General features: G+C 43.9%; 2 protein-coding genes across 3 annotated transcripts; one reads left to right on the top strand and one right to left on the bottom strand.

Moving 5' to 3' along the window:
• Positions 1 to 497: 497 nt before the first annotated feature.
• LOC146220246 (SLAM family member 5-like) lies at positions 498 to 9,223 on the bottom strand. Of its 2 annotated transcripts, none has more exons than XM_084693540.1 (5): positions 9,073 to 9,223; positions 5,921 to 6,220; positions 5,527 to 5,793; positions 1,169 to 1,288; positions 498 to 777 (listed from the first exon to the last, which is right to left on the bottom strand). In XM_084693540.1, the coding sequence occupies exons 1-5, from the start codon at positions 9,122 to 9,124 to the stop codon at positions 626 to 628; spliced, it is 891 nt and encodes a 296-aa protein (XP_084549666.1). In that variant the 5' UTR covers positions 9,125 to 9,223; the 3' UTR covers positions 498 to 625. The 2 variants fall into 2 exon arrangements, with proteins under 2 accessions (XP_084549666.1, XP_084549667.1); XM_084693541.1 differs by having other exon boundaries at positions 640 to 777; positions 1,165 to 1,288.
• A 2,636-nt stretch (positions 9,224 to 11,859) lies between these two features.
• On the top strand, positions 11,860 to 21,597 carry LOC146220245 (CD48 antigen-like). Its single transcript, XM_084693245.1, has 6 exons — positions 11,860 to 11,979; positions 14,901 to 15,025; positions 15,414 to 15,710; positions 15,845 to 16,110; positions 18,791 to 18,907; positions 19,507 to 21,597. Exons 1-5 carry the CDS (start codon positions 11,966 to 11,968, stop codon positions 18,866 to 18,868), a joined length of 780 nt encoding a protein of 259 aa, XP_084549371.1. The 5' UTR covers positions 11,860 to 11,965; the 3' UTR covers positions 18,869 to 18,907; positions 19,507 to 21,597.
• Positions 21,598 to 22,222: the final 625 nt, after the last annotated feature.

Raw genomic sequence — 22,222 nt, 5'->3', positions numbered from 1 at the left:
CACCAAGCTTACTTAAACATGCTGATCTTATCTTTACTCTGACCGTTATCTTTACTCAGTATGCCATCTGCCTAGTAGGGTCAGGACTTCACCCTGTAAAGTTTCCACACACACACACAAACACACACGTGAGAACTTTAGGATAAAAGGAGTTTCTTCAGACTTCAGACAACTTCATATCACCAGACATGTCTCCTTCCTGCATGCGCAAGGAAATAAAACGTCCTCGACTCCAGCAACTCTGTTCAAACTCCTAACAAATATCCACCTTCTTCACTTTGTAATCCAGTTTTGGTTACCTTGGAGATTAACTGGCTATTTACATCAGGAAAGATCACATTCAGTGAGTAAAGTGATATTTATTTGACAAAGATGCTGAATGGATGCTTGTTGCCAGGCAACCCAAACCTGGGTTCCTGCAGCTTTAATCAAGAGGACAAACTGCACACAGACACTAACCTGACACAAACACACAAACACACATTTAGTCTCATAAGTTATTATTTAAGTGCATAAGTGCCTTTATTGGTAATTGTTCTGCAAGCACATGGAATGATACTGGAATGGTAGAGACTATGTCTGTGTATCATCGGATAAGTGTAAATACCATTATGTAGATTAACTTTTAATTACAACTTGAAGACGGTTCTGGAACTGATGCAAGTTTGTAACAGCATGCGTATGTGTTCAGCAGCTTATCATGGATCTGTTCGCTCTTCTTGTAAATAACAGTAGTATATTCTGAACACTGATCTTCCTCTTCAGAGTAGTCTGAACCTGCGAGGACAGAGACTGATGTCAGAGGGAGAGAGGAGACTGACACACAGAACAGGAAGGGTCATATCAACCAATTATAATTCACCTTTTGAAAATGAGAAGTTCTGATAGGGGTGCTCTTTAGACGGACACCTCTCTTGACCAATCGCAACGTCAGGTGAGTAGAGATTAAAAGCAGACATGCAAAGGTAACTGACTCCTAATATTATCTAGTGACTCTTCCCTCACCTTCTCTGAGGAAACTTAACACTTTGTGGTTTCACACAGCAAGACTCTGCATGTCAGATCTAAAGTACCAAACATACCTCCTGATCACTGGACCAATCACAAGCCAGGACACTGAGGGAGATCACGCTTCACAGCTAACAGTTCCACACAGATAAATACCTGCCTTGTTCTGTGTGTGCTGGTGTTTTCCTCTTCAGATACACCACCAGTAGAACCACCACAATGATGAATACAGAGCAGAACACAGCAACAGCAGTAGAAACCCGCAGTCTTCCTTCATCACCTGTAGACAATAAGAGAATAAGAGCTTGTTATAAAAGCTTCAGACTCAATCAATAAATCTGCTGTTTGGTGAACAGGAATAGCAGTGAGAGACATCATTGTTGATGTTGTAAAGTCTAGCAGGTGACATCAATGCAGATAGTTTCTGGGTGTGAGCGAAGAGAGAATAACAGCCTTGTTCTCTACTTAGGTCTCATTAGAAGCACAAACTGATAAGAGACATTGATTAATTGGGGAACTTGGTAGGCAGGATGAAGCTGGGTTCTTTCCAGTGTGAGCACAGAGTTTCCTTTGGCTTGTAAAAACATCACATCACCAAACATGCATTGCTGGTTACGTCCATCATTCTGAATGTGAGGCACAAAACCCAGACAATCCCAGAGACAGGACAGACTTCTACAGAGCATCCTCCACACAGACAGGACAGACTTCTACAGAGCATCCTCCACACAGACAGGACAGACTTCTACAGAGCATGCTCCACACAGACAGGACAGACTTCTACAGAGCATGCTCCACACAGACAGGACAGACTTCTACAGAGCATGCTCCACACAGACAGGACAGACTTCTACAGAGCATGCTCCACACAGACAGGACAGACTTCTACAGAGCATGCTCCACACAGACAGGACAGACTTCTACAGAGCATGCTCTAACCCTAACGCTCCACACAGACAGGACAGACTTCTACAGAGCATGCTCCACACAGACAGGACAGACTTCTACAGAGCATGCTCCACACAGACAGGACAGACTTCTACAGAGCATGCTCCACACAGACAGGACAGACTTCTACAGAGCATGCTCTAACCCTAACGCTCCACACAGACAGGACAGACTTCTACAGAGCATGCTCCACACAGACAGGACAGACTTCTACAGAGCATGCTCCACACAGACAGGACAGACTTCTACAGAGCATGCTCCACACAGACAGGACAGACTTCTACAGAGCATGCTCCACACAGACAGGACAGACTTCTACAGAGCATGCTCTAACCCTAACGCTCCACACAGACAGGACAGACTTCTACAGAGCATGCTCCACACAGACAGGACAGACTTCTACAGAGCATGCTCCACACAGACAGGACAGACTTCTACAGAGCATGCTCCACACAGACAGGACAGACTTCTACAGAGCATGCTCCACACAGACAGGACAGACTTCTACAGAGCATGCTCCACACAGACAGGACAGACTTCTACAGAGCATGCTCCACACAGACAGGACAGACTTCTACAGAGCATGCTCCACACAGACAGGACAGACTTCTACAGAGCATGCTCCACACAGACAGGACAGACTTCTACAGAGCACGCTCCACACAGACAGGACAGACTTCTACAGAGCACGCTCCACACAGACAGGACAGACTTCTACAGAGCACGCTCCACACAGACAGGACAGACTTCTACAGAGCATGCTCCACACAGACAGGACAGACTTCTACAGAGCATGCTCCACACAGACAGGACAGACTTCTACAGAGCATGCTCCACACAGACAGGACAGACTTCTACAGAGCATGCTCCACACAGACAGGACAGACTTCTACAGAGCATGCTCCACACAGACAGGACAGACTTCTACAGAGCACGCTCCACACAGACAGGACAGACTTCTACAGAGCACGCTCCACACAGACAGGACAGACTTCTACAGAGCATGCTCCACACAGACAGGACAGACTTCTACAGAGCATGCTCCACACAGACAGGACAGACTTCTACAGAGCATGCTCCACACAGACAGGACAGACTTCTACAGAGCATGCTCCACACAGACAGGACAGACTTCTACAGAGCATGCTCCACACAGACAGGACAGACTTCTACAGAGCATGCTCCACACAGACAGGACAGACTTCTACAGAGCATGCTCCACACAGACAGGACAGACTTCTACAGAGCATGCTCCACACAGACAGGACAGACTTCTACAGAGCATGCTCTAACCCTAACGCTCCACACAGACAGGACAGACTTCTACAGAGCATGCTCCACACAGACAGGACAGACTTCTACAGAGCATGCTCCACACAGACAGGACAGACTTCTACAGAGCATGCTCCACACAGACAGGACAGACTTCTACAGAGCATGCTCTAACCCTAACGCTCCACACAGACAGGACAGACTTCTACAGAGCATGCTCCACACAGACAGGACAGACTTCTACAGAGCATGCTCCACACAGACAGGACAGACTTCTACAGAGCATGCTCCACACAGACAGGACAGACTTCTACAGAGCATGCTCCACACAGACAGGACAGACTTCTACAGAGCATGCTCTAACCCTAACGCTCCACACAGACAGGACAGACTTCTACAGAGCATGCTCCACACAGACAGGACAGACTTCTACAGAGCATGCTCCACACAGACAGGACAGACTTCTACAGAGCATGCTCCACACAGACAGGACAGACTTCTACAGAGCATGCTCCACACAGACAGGACAGACTTCTACAGAGCATGCTCCACACAGACAGGACAGACTTCTACAGAGCATGCTCCACACAGACAGGACAGACTTCTACAGAGCATGCTCCACACAGACAGGACAGACTTCTACAGAGCATGCTCCACACAGACAGGACAGACTTCTACAGAGCACGCTCCACACAGACAGGACAGACTTCTACAGAGCACGCTCCACACAGACAGGACAGACTTCTACAGAGCACGCTCCACACAGACAGGACAGACTTCTACAGAGCATGCTCCACACAGACAGGACAGACTTCTACAGAGCATGCTCCACACAGACAGGACAGACTTCTACAGAGCATGCTCCACACAGACAGGACAGACTTCTACAGAGCATGCTCCACACAGACAGGACAGACTTCTACAGAGCATGCTCCACACAGACAGGACAGACTTCTACAGAGCACGCTCCACACAGACAGGACAGACTTCTACAGAGCACGCTCCACACAGACAGGACAGACTTCTACAGAGCATGCTCCACACAGACAGGACAGACTTCTACAGAGCATGCTCCACACAGACAGGACAGACTTCTACAGAGCATGCTCCACACAGACAGGACAGACTTCTACAGAGCATGCTCCACACAGACAGGACAGACTTCTACAGAGCATGCTCCACACAGACAGGACAGACTTCTACAGAGCATGCTCCACACAGACAGGACAGACTTCTACAGAGCATGCTCCACACAGACAGGACAGACTTCTACAGAGCATGCTCCACACAGACAGGACAGACTTCTACAGAGCACGCTCCACACAGACAGGACAGACTTCTACAGAGCACGCTCCACACAGACAGGACAGACTTCTACAGAGCATGCTCCACACAGACAGGACAGACTTCTACAGAGCATGCTCCACACAGACAGGACAGACTTCTACAGAGCACGCTCCACACAGACAGGACAGACTTCTACAGAGCACGCTCCACACAGACAGGACAGACTTCTACAGAGCATGCTCCACACAGACAGGACAGACTTCTACAGAGCACGCTCCACACAGACAGGACAGACTTCTACAGAGCATGCTCCACACAGACAGGACAGACTTCTACAGAGCATGCTCCACACAGACAGGACAGACTTCTACAGAGCATCCTCCACACAGACAGGACAGACTTCTACAGAGCATGCTCCACACAGACAGGACAGACTTCTACAGAGCATGCTCCACACAGACAGGACAGACTTCTACAGAGCATGCTCCACACAGACAGGACAGACTTCTACAGAGCATCCTCCACACAGACAGGACAGACTTCTACAGAGCATGCTCCACACAGACAGGACAGACTTCTACAGAGCATGCTCCACACAGACAGGACAGACTTCTACAGAGCATGCTCCACACAGACAGGACAGACTTCTACAGAGCATCCTCCACACAGACAGGACAGACTTCTACAGAGCATCCTCCACACAGACAGGACAGACTTCTACAGAGCATCCTCCACACAGACAGGACAGACTTCTACAGAGCATCCTCCACACAGACAGGACAGACTTCTACAGAGCATGCTCCACACAGACAGGACAGACTTCTACAGAGCATGCTCCACACAGAAAGTGACTGCTCCCTTGTGTGCCTGACAGTTCATTTATTAAATATTATTTAACAAGATGTGATATGATAACTCCCTACTAAGTTAACGTCCTCCTTAGAATGAAAGACTACAATGTATACATTATATGACATATCGTATTTTACTGTAGAGCATTGCAACATGTACCATCTTGTTTAGGATCACCAATAGTTCTGCATGTATCTGGTGTGTTGATAGACTCTCTGCTGACAGGGTTCTCTACCACACAGCTGTAGGAAGTGTTGGAGTCTGGAAGCAGGAGCAGAGACAGGTTCCTGGAGAGATCAGGACTGCTGGTCTGGTTGAGTCTCTCCTCTCCTCTGTACCAGGACAGGCTCACGTCTCTCCCGTTCTCCACAGAACACTCCACCCAGCAGGGGGCAGCAGCTCTCACCTGGGGTCTGGAGACCTGGTCTGCAGGAGGACATGGACACACCTGGATCATCAGCAGGGATTCATACAGATATAACCAGTCAATCAGAATTAGGCTGCAGTCAATGGATGGTGTGAGTTGTTATTCATTGAAGTATAGCATACTCACTGTAAACTGTCAGATGAAATATAGATTTGTTTTGCCTTATTGAATCTGTCACTATATACGTCTCTGTGTCATCTATCCTGAGGTCTCTGATGATGAAGAGTCCAGTCTGTTTGTCCCACTGGAGTCTGTCTCTGAAGTCATCAAAATAGACTGAATTGTCTCCTTTAAACACCAAAGCCAGATTTTTGTTGTCCTTATATTCTAAAGAGCCATCAGTTTTTACTGCAGCAGGAAGTGTGATGTTTCCTCCTACTGCTCCTGTCAGCTTCCCTCCATCCTGACCTGCAGCAGCAGAGAGACCTGGAGGACAGGAGACACAGCAGCTGCTTGTTTATGTTCACAAATGCAGGAAGACACAAGAGCTCTCTCTCCACTTAGCTGTGAAACCTAGGATTTGTAGGGAGATTGTACAGCAAGGGAAAAAATAAATCTCACACACGTCTCACACTCTCTCGCCATCCCACACACACACACACACACAAGTTGTTGTGAAAGCTAACTAAAGGATAGGGAGGATATAAAAAGCATTGTGATAAATATCATGTTGCTGAATTGAGGAACAGCAGGTGACTGCATGAGGAAGAGACCACGAGGCTCACAACACAGGAACAGACAGCAGCAGGATTCAAAAGCCAAACAGACTCAGACAACAAGTACAGTCCGGGTCAAAAACAGGCAGAACAGGAATCCAACACAAGGCAACTGACATCCATATGATCCAGGAACACACAGTCCCTGAGGCTGAATAAGACAAACTGTCTTCCATACAATGTGTTCCTCTGACCACACAGTTCCCAGGGCTGTTTTTCAGTCAATGAACCACCTTTGGAAACTCCCTAGCAGTGAGAATAAGACTGAAAGCAGGCGTTTAGAACAGGACCCCTGGATACGTGCAGCTTTACCGGTCTACGACCACAGCATGTTTCTGGAACAAAGTCAGCCCTCTGAAGAACTGACAAGAAGCCACAAGATCTTTCTCTCGCACTTCTCTTCAGCTACATGCTCTACAACACGGTCTTTTCATCAAACTAAATTCCATGTAACATGCTGCTCTGACCACACAATGACCTTGAGACAGTACGCATTTCCCCCCATTCAGGCACGTACAACCACACACACACACACACTGCAACACACACACACACACACAGCAACACACACAAACAGCAACACACACACACAGCAACACACACACAGCAACACACACACACGCATCACATCTGGTCTATGTGTGAGACGTGACCACAAACTGAACCATTTCCTGTTTAGAGCACAAGAGTCCAACATCAGCAGCTATGTACAACACTACTACTTGTGCTAGGCTATATACAGTGTATATATACACACACAGTATATACTGTATATCTAAACGCATCCTCAAACTTGTGCTTGTTTCTAAACTTTAACATTTGACATCCAATATTAATTGATCACTTACTGATACAGAATTATTTCAACACAGCAAAGACCACTATTCAGCTGGCGTATGGAATACTGTAGTTGACTAGCTATACCAATTTAGTATTTCATCAACTGTTTTTCTGCTTCAAACAAAGACACACTTCAGGGCTAAAGAAATATATTCTCAGAGCTCTGATATTTCTGTTGATGTTTTCTTTTCAATGTTCCTTTTTGTGACACAGTGAGTGTTTACAGCATCAGTGCTGTGTGTATTATCACTTAGTAGTGAGTATTCCCTCAGACTTCATCACATTGAGCTCTGCTGATTGAATGTTAATTCACAGAAAGCTAAATGCAGCGCGGGACAATTCAGCACGTGATTAGGGTTAACTTCAACTGTCAATGAAATGGTAAATTCAGATTTCAATGCAACTGTAATTTCTTTCTAATCCAGGATGTTACTGGGATAATAAACGTGTTTGAGGATGCAAAACAAAACTGTTTGATATAGAACCTGTTTTACATCGTAGTCTTCATAAACAGTGCACTGCAGGATGTAGTTTTAGGCATACAGAACAGTCCTACTAGATATTAGATGTATCTGTTTCAAAGATTAATTATTTGCAGCCTATCTTGATCTGCAGTCAAATCGAAAATCAGTCATAAAACTTTTATATAAAACATCAAAGCAAATTGACTAGTTTTGATATTTAAATATAAGACCAGCAAGTAATTACGTCAACACGCTATATTGTTTGCATGTTCAGGAGTGTTCTTATGTAGCAGGATATGTAAAAAAAAACTCCGTTCACAGGTATCAAGTGATTTCTACACCTATAGGCTTTCTTACATCAGCGTTAGACAATTTACGGTGGGCTAATTTACAGTTTGTCCGATGCAGGTCAGTGTTTAACGCCTTCTAATGGCAGATTTTGGTACAGTATTTTATGACTGTTAAGCACTCTTTGGAACCACTGGCCATTTGCTAAACTATACTCACAAACCTTGCAGCAAACCAGCCAAACATATCTTTCAAAGGCAATCAATTCTTGCAAAACTCTTTTAAGAAGGTGTTTTCCATACACAAAAATCATCCGTTGAATAAGCACATGAAGCAGCAACTATACGCCCAGTATAAATGAGAACATGCCAGGTTTATGCCTTGTCCATGTGCAGTGCAACGGGTTACTGTAAAGTTGTCACGTATTGTAGGCTAGCCTACTGTAAACACACATACACAGTATCAACAATTTTCTGTGTTTTCTATCGACACAAAGGGGAAACGTAAAAAAACTGAACAGCGGACACTTTTGTTGTTTGAATGTTTAGCTCTAAACATTAAAAAGGGTTTCCCGTAAATTCTATATATTCGGAATTTACATTCCTACTTTACAAATTTAGACACGTGTGTGTGTTACAGTACAAGTTTATTACAAATCTTTAAGGCAAACTGCTGCTATGCACTCACAAAAAAGCGACATATTTTCTCATGTAGGCTACAATGTTGTCTTGGTTTGAAGTAGCCTAATTAAGGTTTTAGTCGAGTTCAGCAAAAAAATAGCCAATAGTTTCATGGTGCCTCAGAAATCAGAAAACCAAGGAAAAGCATTATTTAAAATAACACGAATCCTTTTCCACGTTTTTTACCTTAATTTAGCCTACAAACAAATCTCTTTGTTCTTTGAGTCAGTGGTCTTGTACATGTTGGCAGTTTGTTGTTAATCCAAGTGAGATAATTATGTTGTACATACCTAAAAGAAACCATGGAATCCACCAGAGTATAGCTCCTTGACAAAAATCCATTTTATCTACTTATCGAAAATAAATAGCAACTGAAATAAACGTCTCTTGATGAATCATGTCATTCAGACATCCCTGCAAACACTCATTTCAAAGAGGGAGGTGGCTTCACCAGCATTTGTCAGACGGGGGTCAGATGGCTTATAATAATAATAATTGATAATAATACATATTATTTATATAGCGCTTTTCAAGATACTCAAAGTCACTTTACGTGGTTAAAATAAACATGTGGCTTAGTGGTTAGGGAGTCTGGATATTAATCAGAAAGTTGCCAGGTCGATTCCCGGCCGTGTAAAACGACGTTGTGTCCTTGGGCAATGCACTTCACCCTACTTTCCTCAGGAAGAATGTCCCTGCACTTACTGTAAGTCGCTCTGGATAAGAGCGTCTGCTAAATGTAAATTGTGCTTTGCTTAAGCCACTGTGTGTTCCTCCAAGTTCCTCTTTCCTTTTTAAAATCTAATTCTCATGTAATCTGACTCGGTTGTCTCAGTTGACTAAATTGTGCTGTTTTGAGATCAGCATTAACATCAATCGAACCAGAAAGAGTTTCAGTTGACACTGGCATGTTTAAACTTGTTGCTGCATTGCAAGACCTGCTGGTGCATCAGTGATATGATGGTGGCTGGGGAGCATTTGTCATGGGAGACTTACTTAGATCATGAATAATTACTAAAATTATGGTTAGACTGAAATATACAGTAAATGTCCTGGTTCAAATGCTGTCAGGGCCGATCTATGCTGTTGTCCTCAGTGATGACGACAAGTGAACAGGACATTTTAGTCACTGAGATCTGAGTGTAAGTGACCTATGGCAGCTGGCCTGACGACAAACTAGACGAGCAATCAGGTGATACAAAAACAAATGAGATGAAAATTAGATGTAAAACAGGGAAGGAGGAACGTGGAGGATCCAGGAGGTACACGGTGTAGTGTGTTCCTCCTAGTTCATCCCTTCTTTATTTTTATTCAAGTCTAATGCCACAACTTGGGCCAGAAGACCTTTTAGTGTTGCCAGGGAGGCTGTATGGTGGGTTAGTTTGCAGAGATGGCAAAAGAACACACATCCTTCATACAGATACTCATGTTTAAAAATACTCTGTTGAAGTGCTGACTACACTTTTTCACTCTTGAGTTTAACTTGAAAGTCAAAGTAAAGAAGTGTGAGTTCTGACATATACTTTAGTAAAAAGTAGCCATTCCTACTACCTTGGACCTCATGTCATATTAATACATGAATACAAAAAGACACTATAGACACGCAGCACATTCACCAGGAATCCTTTTTAACACAGACAATTTCGTTTTTTTCTCATATATGGCCATAGGTGATCAGGAATGTCTCTATTCTCAGTCATGTCGAAAACGGTGAGCAACCAGATCCAAAACAAGAAAATCAGAAAATTACTAAAACAGACTATTACACTTATTTTAACTATATACTTTGTCTTAGAGGCAGTTACGGTTATGTCCCACATATGTGTACTTCTGCCTCAGTCTGCAGTTTGTGGTTGAACTTAATTTAACGTCTTGTTTGCTAAATATAATGAGCGGATGACTGGCTTGTTTTGTCTCGTCTGAAGCTTTAACTTAATTTCTGTCTGATGCCTGGAGACTTACTCTCAGGGTGGAGGCCTTGTGGAGGTTAGTGGTTGAAATACAATCATCCTCCTTTGCACCACCTTGAAAATTAGGATAAAATGTATCCATAACAGGTTCAGTAGTCTCTCTGCTGACAGGGTTCTCCACCACACAGCTGTAGGAAGTGTTGTAGTCTGGAACCAGGAGCAGAGACAGGCTCCTGGAGAGATCAGGACTGCTGGACTGGTTGAGTCTCTCCTCTCCTCTGTACCAGGACAGGCTCACGTCTCTCCCGTTCTCCACAGAACACTCCACCCAGCAGCTTGTTTGTTGTCTGACTCTTTTTTTATATATATACATTTTATTTTATATTTAAATTGTTTTATTCTTAGATTGTTTAGTTCTTAGGAATAGTTAAACTTTTGTACTTTTACTTAATTTAAGATTTGTATATGTTTAGTGTTTTGCACCTCCCTGCCACAGTAAATTCCGTGTTTGTATAACATACATGGTGAATAAACCGAATTCTGATTCTGATAGAAGAGTTCCTGATGACAGGTACGGACTGTGTTCTGGTCAGCAGTCAGCACCCACATGAACCTGCAACCGGAAAATGCTAAACTGCAGGATCTCTGCTATAGAACTGGATGGGTGAGGGAGTCAATGCCTGCATTAAATTTCTGGTTCGATTGATGTTAATGCTGATCTCAAAACAGCACAATTTAGTCAACTGAGACAACCGAGTCAGATTACATGAGAATTAGATTTTAAAAAGGAAAGAGGAACTTGGAGGAACACACAGTGGCTTAAGCAAAGCACAATTTACATTTAGCAGACGCTCTTATCCAGAGCGACTTACAGTAAGTGCAGGGACATTCTTCCTGAGGAAAGTAGGGTGAAGTGCATTGCCCAAGGACACAACGTCGTTTTACACGGCCGGGAATCGACCTGGCAACTTTCTGATTAATATCCCGACTCCCTAACCACTAAGCCACATGTTTATTTTAACCACGTAAAGTGACTTTGAGTATCTTGAAAAGCGCTATATAAATAAAATGTATTATTATCATTATTATTATTATAAGCCATCTGACCCCCGTCTGACAAATGCTGGTGAAGCCACCTCCCTCTCTGAAATGAGTGTTTGCAGGGATGTCTGAATGACATGATTCATCAAGAGACGTTTATTTCAGTTGCTATTTATTTTCGATAAGTAGATAAAATGGATTTTTGTCAAGTAGCTATACTCTGGTGGATTCCATGGTTTCTTTTAGGTATGTACAACATAATTATCTCACTTGGATTAACAACAAACTGCCAACATGTACAACACCACTGACTCAAAGAACAAAGAGATTTGTTTGTAGGCTAAATTAAGGTAAAAAACGTGGAAAAGGATTCGTGTTATTTTAAATAATGCTTTTCCTTGGTTTTCTGATATCTGAGGCACCATGAAACTATTGGCTATTTTTTTGCTGAACTCGACTAAAACCTTAATTAGGCTACATCAAACCAAGACAACATTGTAGCCTACATGAGAAAATATGTCGCTTTTTTGTGTGTGCATAGCAGCAGTTTGCCTTAAAGATTTGTAATAAACTTGTACTGTAACACACACACGTGTCTAAATTTGTAAAGTAGGAATGTAAATTCCGAATATATAGAATTTACGGGAAACCCTTTTTAATGTTTAGAGCTAAACATTCAAACAACAAAGGTGTCCGCTGTTCAGTTTTTTTACGTTTCCCCTTTGTGTCGATAGAAAACACAGAAAATTACAAATGTTGATACTGTGTATGTGTGTTTACAGTAGGCTAGCCTACAATACATGACAACTTTACAGTAACCCGTTGCACTGCACATGGACAAGGCATAAACCTGGCATGTTCTCATTTATACTGGGCGTACGCACTATAGTTGCTGCTTCATGTGCTTATTCAACGGATGATTTTTGTGTATGGTTTGACGCAAAAACACCTTAAAAGAGTTTTGCAAGAATTGATTGCCTTTGAAAGATAATTTTGGCTGGTTTGCTGCAAGGTTTGTGAGTATAGTTTAGCAAATATGGCCAGTGGTTCCAAAGAGTGCCTAACAGTCATAAAATACTGTACCAAAATCTGCCATTAGAAGGCGTTAAACACTGACCTGCATCGGACAAACTGTAAATTAGCCCACCGTAAATTGTCTAACGCTGATGTAAGAAAGCCTATAGGTGTAGAAATCACTTGATACCTGTGAACGGAGTTTTTTTTTACATATCCTGCTACATAAGAACACTCCTGAACATGCAAACAATATAGCGTGTTGACGTAATTACTTGCTGGTCTTATATTTAAATATCAAAACTAGTCAATTTGCTTTGATGTTTTATATAAAAGTTTTATGACTGATTTTCGATTTGACTGCAGATCAAAATAGGCTGCAAATAATTAATCTTTGAAACAGATACATCTAATATCTAGTGGGACTGTTCTGTATGCCTAAAACTACATCCTGCAGTGCACTGTTTATGAAGACTACGATGTAAAACAGGTTCTATATCAAACAGTTTTGTTTTGCATCCTCAAACACGTTTATTATCCCAGTAACATCCTGGATTAGAAAGAAATTACAGTTGCATTGAAATCTGAATTTACCATTTCATTGACAGTTGAAGTTAACCCTAATCACGTGCTGAATTGTCCCGCGCTGCATTTAGCTTTCTGTGAATTAACATCCAATCAGCAGAGCTCAATGTGATGAAGTCTGAGGGAATACTCACTACTAAGTGATAAAACACACAGCACTGACGCTGTAAACACTCACTGTGTCGCAAAAAGGAACATTGAAAAGAAAACATCAACAGAAATATCAGAGCTCTGAGAATATATTTTTTTAGCCCTGAAGTGTGTCATTATTTGAAGCAGAAAAACAGTTGATGAGATACTAAATTGGTATAGCTTGTCAACTACAGTATTCCATACGCCAGCTGAATAGTGGTCTTTGCTGTGTTGAAGTAATTCTGTATCAGTAAGTGATCAATTAATATTGGATGTCAAATGTTAAAGTTCAGAAACAAGCACAAGTTTGAGGATGCGTTTAGATATACAGTATATACTGTGTGTGAATATATACACTGTATATAGCCTAGCACAAGTAGTAGTGTTGTACATAGCTGCTGATGTTGGACTCTTGTGCTCTAAACAGGAAATGGTTCAGTTTGTGGTCACGTCTCACACATAGACCAGATGTGATGCGTGTGTGTGTTGCTGTGTGTGTGTTGCTGTGTGTGTTGCAGTGTGTGTGTGTGTGGTTGTACGTGCCTGAATGGGGGGAAATGTGTACTGTCTCAAGGTCATTGTGTGGTCAGAGCAGCACGTTAGATGGAATTTAGTTTGATGAAAAGACCGTGTTGTAGAGCCTGTAGCTGAAGAGAAGCGTGAGAGGGAGATCTTGTGGCTTCTTGTCAGTTCTTCAGAGGGCTGACTTTGTTCCAGAAACATGCTGTGGTCGTAGACCGGTAAAGCTGCACGTATCCAGGGGTCCTGTTGTAAACGCCTGCTTTCAGTCTTATTCTCACTGCTAGGGAGTTTCCAAGGGTGGTCGTTGACTGAAAAACAGCCCTGGGGATTGTGTGGTCAGAGGAACACATTATATGGAAGATAGTTTGTCTTATCCAGCCTCAGGGACTGTGTTGCTGGATCAGATGGATGTCAGTTGCCTTGTGTTGGATTCCTGTTCTGCCTGTTTTTGACCCGGACTTCACCTGTTGTCTGAGTCTGTTTGGCTTTTGAATCCTGCTCCTGTCTGTTCCTGTGTTGTGAGCCTCGTGGTCTCTTCCTCACGCAGTCACGTGCTGTTGTGTGCTGATGTGTGACAGCAAGAGAGAGTGTGTGAGATGTGTGTGAGATTTATTTTTTCCCTTGCTGTACAATCTCACAACAAATCCTAGGTTTCACAGCTAAGTGGGGGGTTAGGGAATCGAGCTATTAATCAGAAGGTTGCCGGTTCAATTCCCGGCTGTGCATATTGACGTTGTGTCCTTGGGCTAGGCACTTCACCCTACTTGCCTCGGGGGGAATGTCCCTGTACTTACTGTAAGTCGCTGTGGATAAGAGCGTCTGCTAAATGACTAAATGTAAATGGAGAGAGAGTTCTTGTGTCTTCCTGCATTTGTGAACATAAACAAGCAGCTGCTGTGTCTCCTGTCCTGCAGGTCTCTCTGCTGCTGCAGGTCAGGATGGAGGGAAGCTGACAGGAGCAGTAGGACGAAACATCACACTTCCTGCTGCAGTAGAAAAATCAGGCTTTTTAGAATTGAGGAGAAGCTGTCTAGCACAGGTGATTAAAGGAAACAAAGAAGTCTATAATGAAGACTTCTGATGTGTGACAGCAAGAGAGAGTGTGTGAGATGTGTGTGAGATTTATTTTTTCCCTTGCTGTACAATCTCACAACAAATCCTAGGTTTCACAGCTAAGTGGGGGGTTAGGGAATCGAGCTATTAATCAGAAGGTTGCCGGTTCAATTCCCGGCTGTGCATATTGACGTTGTGTCCTTGGGCTAGGCACTTCACCCTACTTGCCTCGGGGGGAATGTCCCTGTACTTACTGTAAGTCGCTGTGGATAAGAGCGTCTGCTAAATGACTAAATGTAAATGGAGAGAGAGTTCTTGTGTCTTCCTGCATTTGTGAACATAAACAAGCAGCTGCTGTGTCTCCTGTCCTGCAGGTCTCTCTGCTGCTGCAGGTCAGGATGGAGGGAAGCTGACAGGAGCAGTAGGACGAAACATCACACTTCCTGCTGCAGTAGAAAAATCAGGCTTTTTAGAATTGAGGAGAAGCTGTCTAGCACAGGTGATTAAAGGAAACAAAGAAGTCTATAATGAAGACTTCAGAGACAGGCTCCAGTGGGACAGACAGACTGGACTCTTCACCATCAGTGAACTCAGGATAAGTGACACAGGGACGTATACAGTGAAGGATTCAAAAGACCAAAAACATTTCATATTTCATCTAACAGTTTACAGTGAGTATCTTATACTTCAATTACTAGCAACTTACACCATGCCCTGAATGAATTCTTCAGCTTAATTCTGATTGGCTGGTTATATCTGTTTGAATCCCTGCTGATGATCCAGGTGTGTCCATGTCCTCCTGCAGCCCAGGTCTCCAGACCCCAGGTGAGAGCTGCTGCCCCCTGCTGGGTGGAGTGTTCCGTGGAAAACGGGAGAGACGTGAGCCTGTCCTGGTACAGAGGAGAGGAGAGACTCAACCAGACCAGCAGTCCTGATCTCTCCAGGAGCCTGTCTCTGCTCCTGCTTCCAGACTCCAACACTTCCTACAGCTGTGTGGTGGAGAACCCTGTCAGCAGAGAGACTGTCAACATGCCAGATACATGCAGAACTATTGGTGACCTAAACAAGATGGTACGTGTTGCAATGTTCTACAGTAGAATACACTGTCATATAATGTATAGATTGTTTTCTTTTAGTAGGAAGTTAACGTAACATTTTGGTAAATAATGTTGAATAAATAAACTGTCAGGCACACAAGGGAACAATCCCTTCCTGCGAGGAGCGTTAGGGTTCTGTAGAAGTCTGTGTTGTCCTGTCTTGGGATTGAGCGTTAGGGCTCTGTAGAAGTCTGTGTTGTCCTGTCTTGGGATTGAGCGTTAGGGTTCTGTAGAAGTCTGTGTTGTCCTGTCTTGGGATTGAGCGTTAGGGCTCTGTAGAAGTCTGTGTTGTCCTGTCTTGGGATTGAGCGTTAGGGTTCTGTAGAAGTCTGTGTTGTCCTGTCTTGGGATTGAGCGTTAGGGTTCTGTAGAAGTCTGTGTTGTCCTGTCTTGGGATTGAGCGTTAGGGTTCTGTAGAAGTCTGTGTTGTCCTGTCTTGGGATTGAGCGTTAGGGCTCTGTAGAAGTCTGTGTTGTCCTGTCTTGGGATTGAGCGTTAGGGTTCTGTAGAAGTCTGTGTTGTCCTGTCTTGGGATTGAGCGTTAGGGTTCTGTAGAAGTCTGTGTTGTCCTGTCTTGGGATTGAGCGTTAGGGTTCTGTAGAAGTCTGTGTTGTCCTGTCTTGGGATTGAGCGTTAGGGTTCTGTAGAAGTCTGTGTTGTCCTGTCTTGGGATTGAGCGTTAGGGTTCTGTAGAAGTCTGTGTTGTCCTGTCTTGGGATTGAGCGTTAGGGTTCTGTAGAAGTCTGTGTTGTCCTGTCTTGGGATTGAGCGTTAGGGTTCTGTAGAAGTCTGTGTTGTCCTGTCTTGGGATTGAGCGTTAGGGTTCTGTAGAAGTCTGTGTTGTCCTGTCTTGGGGATTGAGCGTTAGGGTTCTGTAGAAGTCTGTGTTGTCCTGTCTTGGGATTGAGCGTTAGGGTTCTGTAGAAGTCTGTGTTGTCCTGTCTTGGGATTGAGCGTTAGGGTTCTGTAGAAGTCTGTGTTGTCCTGTCTTGGGATTGAGCGTTAGGGTTCTGTAGAAGTCTGTGTTGTCCTGTCTTGGGGGTTGAGCGTTAGGGCTCTGTAGAAGTCTGTGTTGTCCTGTCTTGGGATTGAGCGTTAGGGTTCTGTAGAAGTCTGTGTTGTCCTGTCTTGGGATTGAGCGTTAGGGTTCTGTAGAAGTCTGTGTTGTCCTGTCTTGGGATTGAGCGTTAGGGTTCTGTAGAAGTCTGTGTTGTCCTGTCTTGGGATTGAGCGTTAGGGTTCTGTAGAAGTCTGTGTTGTCCTGTCTTGGGGGTTGAGCGTTAGGGCTCTGTAGAAGTCTGTGTTGTCCTGTCTTGGGATTGAGCGTTAGGGTTCTGTAGAAGTCTGTGTTGTCCTGTCTTGGGATTGAGCGTTAGGGCTCTGTAGAAGTCTGTGTTGTCCTGTCTTGGGATTGAGCGTTAGGGCTCTGTAGAAGTCTGTGTTGTCCTGTCTTGGGATTGAGCGTTAGGGTTCTGTAGAAGTCTGTGTTGTCCTGTCTTGGGATTGAGCGTTAGGGCTCTGTAGAAGTCTGTGTTGTCCTGTCTTGGGATTGAGCGTTAGGGTTCTGTAGAAGTCTGTGTTGTCCTGTCTTGGGATTGAGCGTTAGGGTTCTGTAGAAGTCTGTGTTGTCCTGTCTTGGGATTGAGCGTTAGGGCTCTGTAGAAGTCTGTGTTGTCCTGTCTTGGGATTGAGCGTTAGGGTTCTGTAGAAGTCTGTGTTGTCCTGTCTTGGGATTGAGCGTTAGGGTTCTGTAGAAGTCTGTGTTGTCCTGTCTTGGGATTGAGCGTTAGGGTTCTGTAGAAGTCTGTGTTGTCCTGTCTTGGGGATTGAGCGTTAGGGTTCTGTAGAAGTCTGTGTTGTCCTGTCTTGGGGGTGATATGGGTTTATGACAACCTCACATTCAGGAATTCAATGGGACCAGCAATTAATGTTTGGTCATGTGATGGTTTTACAAGCAAGTAAATTATGCCTACTGAGTTCCCAAATTAATCAGTCTCTTATTAGTGTTGTGATAAAAAATTAAAAGGTAATAGTCAGCAAACTAATTCACTTTTAACCTCCAACATGACGTGCTCTCTTCCCTGCTAGCAGCCATATCTGCACAACTCTGTCTGACAGAAACTGAAACCTCTGGTCCCTCAATGCTAATAAATAAAAGCTTCCATAGCATTTCTACAGAGGCCGCTCCTCCAATCAGTTTTAATTCTCTTCATGGCGCTGAATCCTTGTTCACATACAGCTGTTGACAAAAAGTTGCTTCCGTTTGAGCTCGTAGCTCTCCTTTGCTGCCATCTTCACATCAGTGTCTCGTGCCAGTTATAAAAGAATGTGTTGAGATGAGAGAATTACAATTTAACAACCTCTCGTCACTCACTACTCAACTCTTGATTGGCCAACTGTGCGCCCCACGAGCTGCAAAGTTATTCATGCATTTAGCAGATAGCGATAGTTTTACAATGCACTTTTTTTTTTTTTCAATCAATGCTTTGCAGTGGCCCGATTGGGACAGTGAGTTGCGAGTCTTTTTACTGGCCCCGGGCCATTGTCAAGCCCTGAACAATGCATCTCACTACTATTGCTGTTCACCAAACAGTAGATTGATTGATTGAGTCTGAAGCTTTTATAACAAGCTCTTATTCTCTTATTGTCTACAGGTGATGAAGGAAGACTGTGGGTTTCTACTGTTGTTGCTGTGTCCTGCTCTGTATTCATCATTGTGGTGGTTCTACTGATGGTGTATCAGCATTTTTTGGTGTGAGAGGAGTGATCAGGTCAGTGTACACTGCTGAGTTACTGTAATCTGTGTGTGTGTGTGTGGGGGGGGGGGGGGTGAAAGGAGAAGGAGGAGGGAGAGATTTTTGTGTGGGGGCTGACCCAGATGGAGCCATGATACATGTGTTCACCCGTCTGATTCTCTGTGGTTGCTGTAGTAACATGAATGTAACCATCATCTCAAACACACAAACACTATGGCGAACCACATATTGAACTGAACAGTTATTTAGTCTGTCTTTGTTAAGTTTCACATCGTGTATCAGACCATGTTTGTCTGACAAGCTAACTGCGTCACAGGTCAACACAACTAGAACTTCACTCTAATTCCGTTTCTGAAGTGAACTTCTCTGAGACAATACACTGTGTTGTAAAATTAGTGTTTTACAAACTATGATTTAACACAAATCCCTTTTTAGAACTTTTTGTTCTCAGTTCAGTTGTCTTGTCTGCATTCACTCTGTTTTCTCCTCCCATCTCTCTCTCTCTCTCTCTCACTCACTCACTCACTCACTCACTCACTCACTCACTCACTCACTCACTCACTCACTCACTCACTCACTCACTCACTCACTCACTCACTCTCACACACACACAGTGTAATCTATCAGAACTGGATCCGGGTCTAGAGGAGAAGCGGGATCTGACCACTGTCTATGATAAACTCCAGCTGCATCGCATTGCTCCCCCGTCCCCAGACACGTCCAACGAAGATGAAGACATGGAATAGCTGCTTCAGGACTACAGTTTTACAGTGCCCCAGTAAAAGGGTCTAGCGATGCCCCTGGTAAATGTTAATTAGTAAGAAGGAGTCTACAGAGCACATGATGTTTGTCCATGTAAAAACGATTTTTAAGTTGCATTACATGTAGTCATTTGGCAGACGCTTTTATCCAGAGCGACTTACAGTAAGTACAGGGACATTCCCCCGAGGCAAGTAGGGTGAAGTGCTTTGCCCAAGGACACAACATATGTTTGCACGGCCAGGATTTGAACCGGCAACCTTCTGATTACCATCCTGATTCCCTAACCGCTCAGCCATCTGACTCACAAAACAGCCAAATGAAGAAACTAACTGCAAGACTGTTTTGAGCGCACTGACTGGGCACTTTTTTTCACAGCAGTCTTGAGGGCTACACTTGCACTGTTTTGCACTACATTAAGACCTGCATTGACAATGTCACTGTTGGGAGACAGGTCAAATGCTATCAAAACAACAAACCATGGATGAACAGGGCGGTCAAGCTGCTGCTGAAAAAACGTGATAAACCCTTCAGGTCCGGGAACATGGAACATATACAGCACTGCCAGATCCAACTTAAAGACAGGCATCAAGGAAGCAGAAGCGGCCTACAGGAGGAAGATTGAGGGACACTTCAACGAGGGGGATCCCCAGCACGTCTGGAAGGGAATCCAACACTTCATGAACTTTAAGGGTTCAAAAGACCCAAGCCCAATTACCAGCAGCAATTTGGCCGAGGAGCTCAACCATTTCTTTGCCCGCTTTAAGGCAAATGGGACCCGGACTGAGTTAACATCAGCCAAACCATTACCATTCTTGCCCACAGATGCCCTGACATTCTCTCTGAAAACAGAGGAGAACAGGCAGGGATTTCTTAGTGTGAACCCCAGGAAGGCTGCCGGCCCTGACGAGATCCCGGGGAGAGTGTTGAGGGACTGTGCCGACCAGCTGGCTGAGGTATTTACCTCCATCTTCAACCTCTCTTTGTTTACCTGCTCCATCCCCAAGTGCCTCAAATCTGCCACCATTGTGCCAATTCTGAAAAAATCGTATTCACAATAACGATGAGTCTGCCTACAGGGATGAAATCCCCAAACTCTCCACCTGGTGCTCCACCAACAACCTGTCTCTCAACACCTCAAAGACCAAAGAGGTGGTGGTAGACTTCTGTAGGAAGAGGACTGACGTTGCCCGTTACCACAATGGGGATGCTACGGAGAGGGTTAAGGACTTTACACATCTCACAGGACATCCCCTGGGCAACCAACACCACACCCCTTGTGAAGAAAGTTCAGCAGTGACTTTCTCAGGTCACTCAACAAAAGCAGCCTCCCCAGAAACTGCTTTTATCCTTTTACAAACTGTTCTGTCCAAAGTATTATCTTGCACGACATTCTGGTGTGGTTTAGCTGCTGCACTGCTGCTGACAAAAAGGCATTGGACAGAGTCAGGAAATCAGATCAATACATAATTCAAACAAACCTCTTCACTCTGCTGCCATCTTTCAGGGGTCGCACTTCCAGACTTTTGAATAGTTTTTAACCAAGTGCCAAGTGTCTTCTTTTGACTACTTATCAATTCTGATCATTTATTCACTCATTTAGAAAAATATATATTATTGTGTTCATGTTGACTAGATCTCTTTGTCTTAATTTATGTTTTACTATATTGTCCTGTGTTACCACCAGGAGAAGGGCAATTAAATGTTATGTGCAATGACAATAGTTACCCCATCTAAGAACAACGTCTAACTATGACACAAAAAAGCGAAGTATTAGGAAAAAAGGGTATATGGATGATCGTTATGCTCAGGAGATAAAACTATAAAATCATTTGCACTTTTAACCAAAAATCTGACTTTGTGGGGATTTATATTTATGTTTGTATCTAAAATAGGTCACTCGAAGGCTGCTGTATTTGTGTGCTGTATACCTGTAAAATAAAGCAAACCCAAAATATAGGTATTTGTCATGTCTGCCTCTTCACTTATGGTAACACACACACACCTATCACACACTGACTGGCGGAGCTACTATGCAAGGCACGCGTTTGCCCGTCTGCACATGTGCAGGAGGAGTCAGGGATCGAACGCCCTCTCGACCCGCTGAGTCTTGGCCGCCATTAGAAAGGTCAGTCCGAAAGTCAGTTTTACAACTTTCTTCAGTCAGAACACTATTGTTCAAACAATATACACAACATGACCCATAGTGTCTAGACAATTGCTTATAAACGGACACCTGCTTGTTGAACCTCTCATTCCAAAACAGCTGGCATTAATATAGTGTTGGTTCCCACTTTGTTTCTCTAACAACTGCCTGCACCTTTCTGGTGAGACTTTGCGATAGATGTTGGAACATTAATGCAGGCAAGCTTCCATTCAGCCCCAAGATTCGGGAGGTTGGTCTCTGATGTTAGAAAATACTAAACCTCTTGAGGTATGGTGGTTTATTAGCGCCACCAAGTGGCTGAAAATACATCGACACATTTTACACGCCCCTTCTTTCTGGAGCAGAATTAAAAGTTTGTCAAGGTTGTACACGTACGAGTTCGAGGAGTTTTCCTTGGTAGGTTG

This window comes from Hypomesus nipponensis, chromosome 27 (assembly GCF_054491055.1).
Source record: "Hypomesus nipponensis isolate SF chromosome 27, ASM5449105v1, whole genome shotgun sequence".
NCBI lineage: Eukaryota > Metazoa > Chordata > Actinopteri > Osmeriformes > Osmeridae > Hypomesus > Hypomesus nipponensis.
This window is presented reverse-complemented; position numbering and strand designations above follow the sequence as displayed.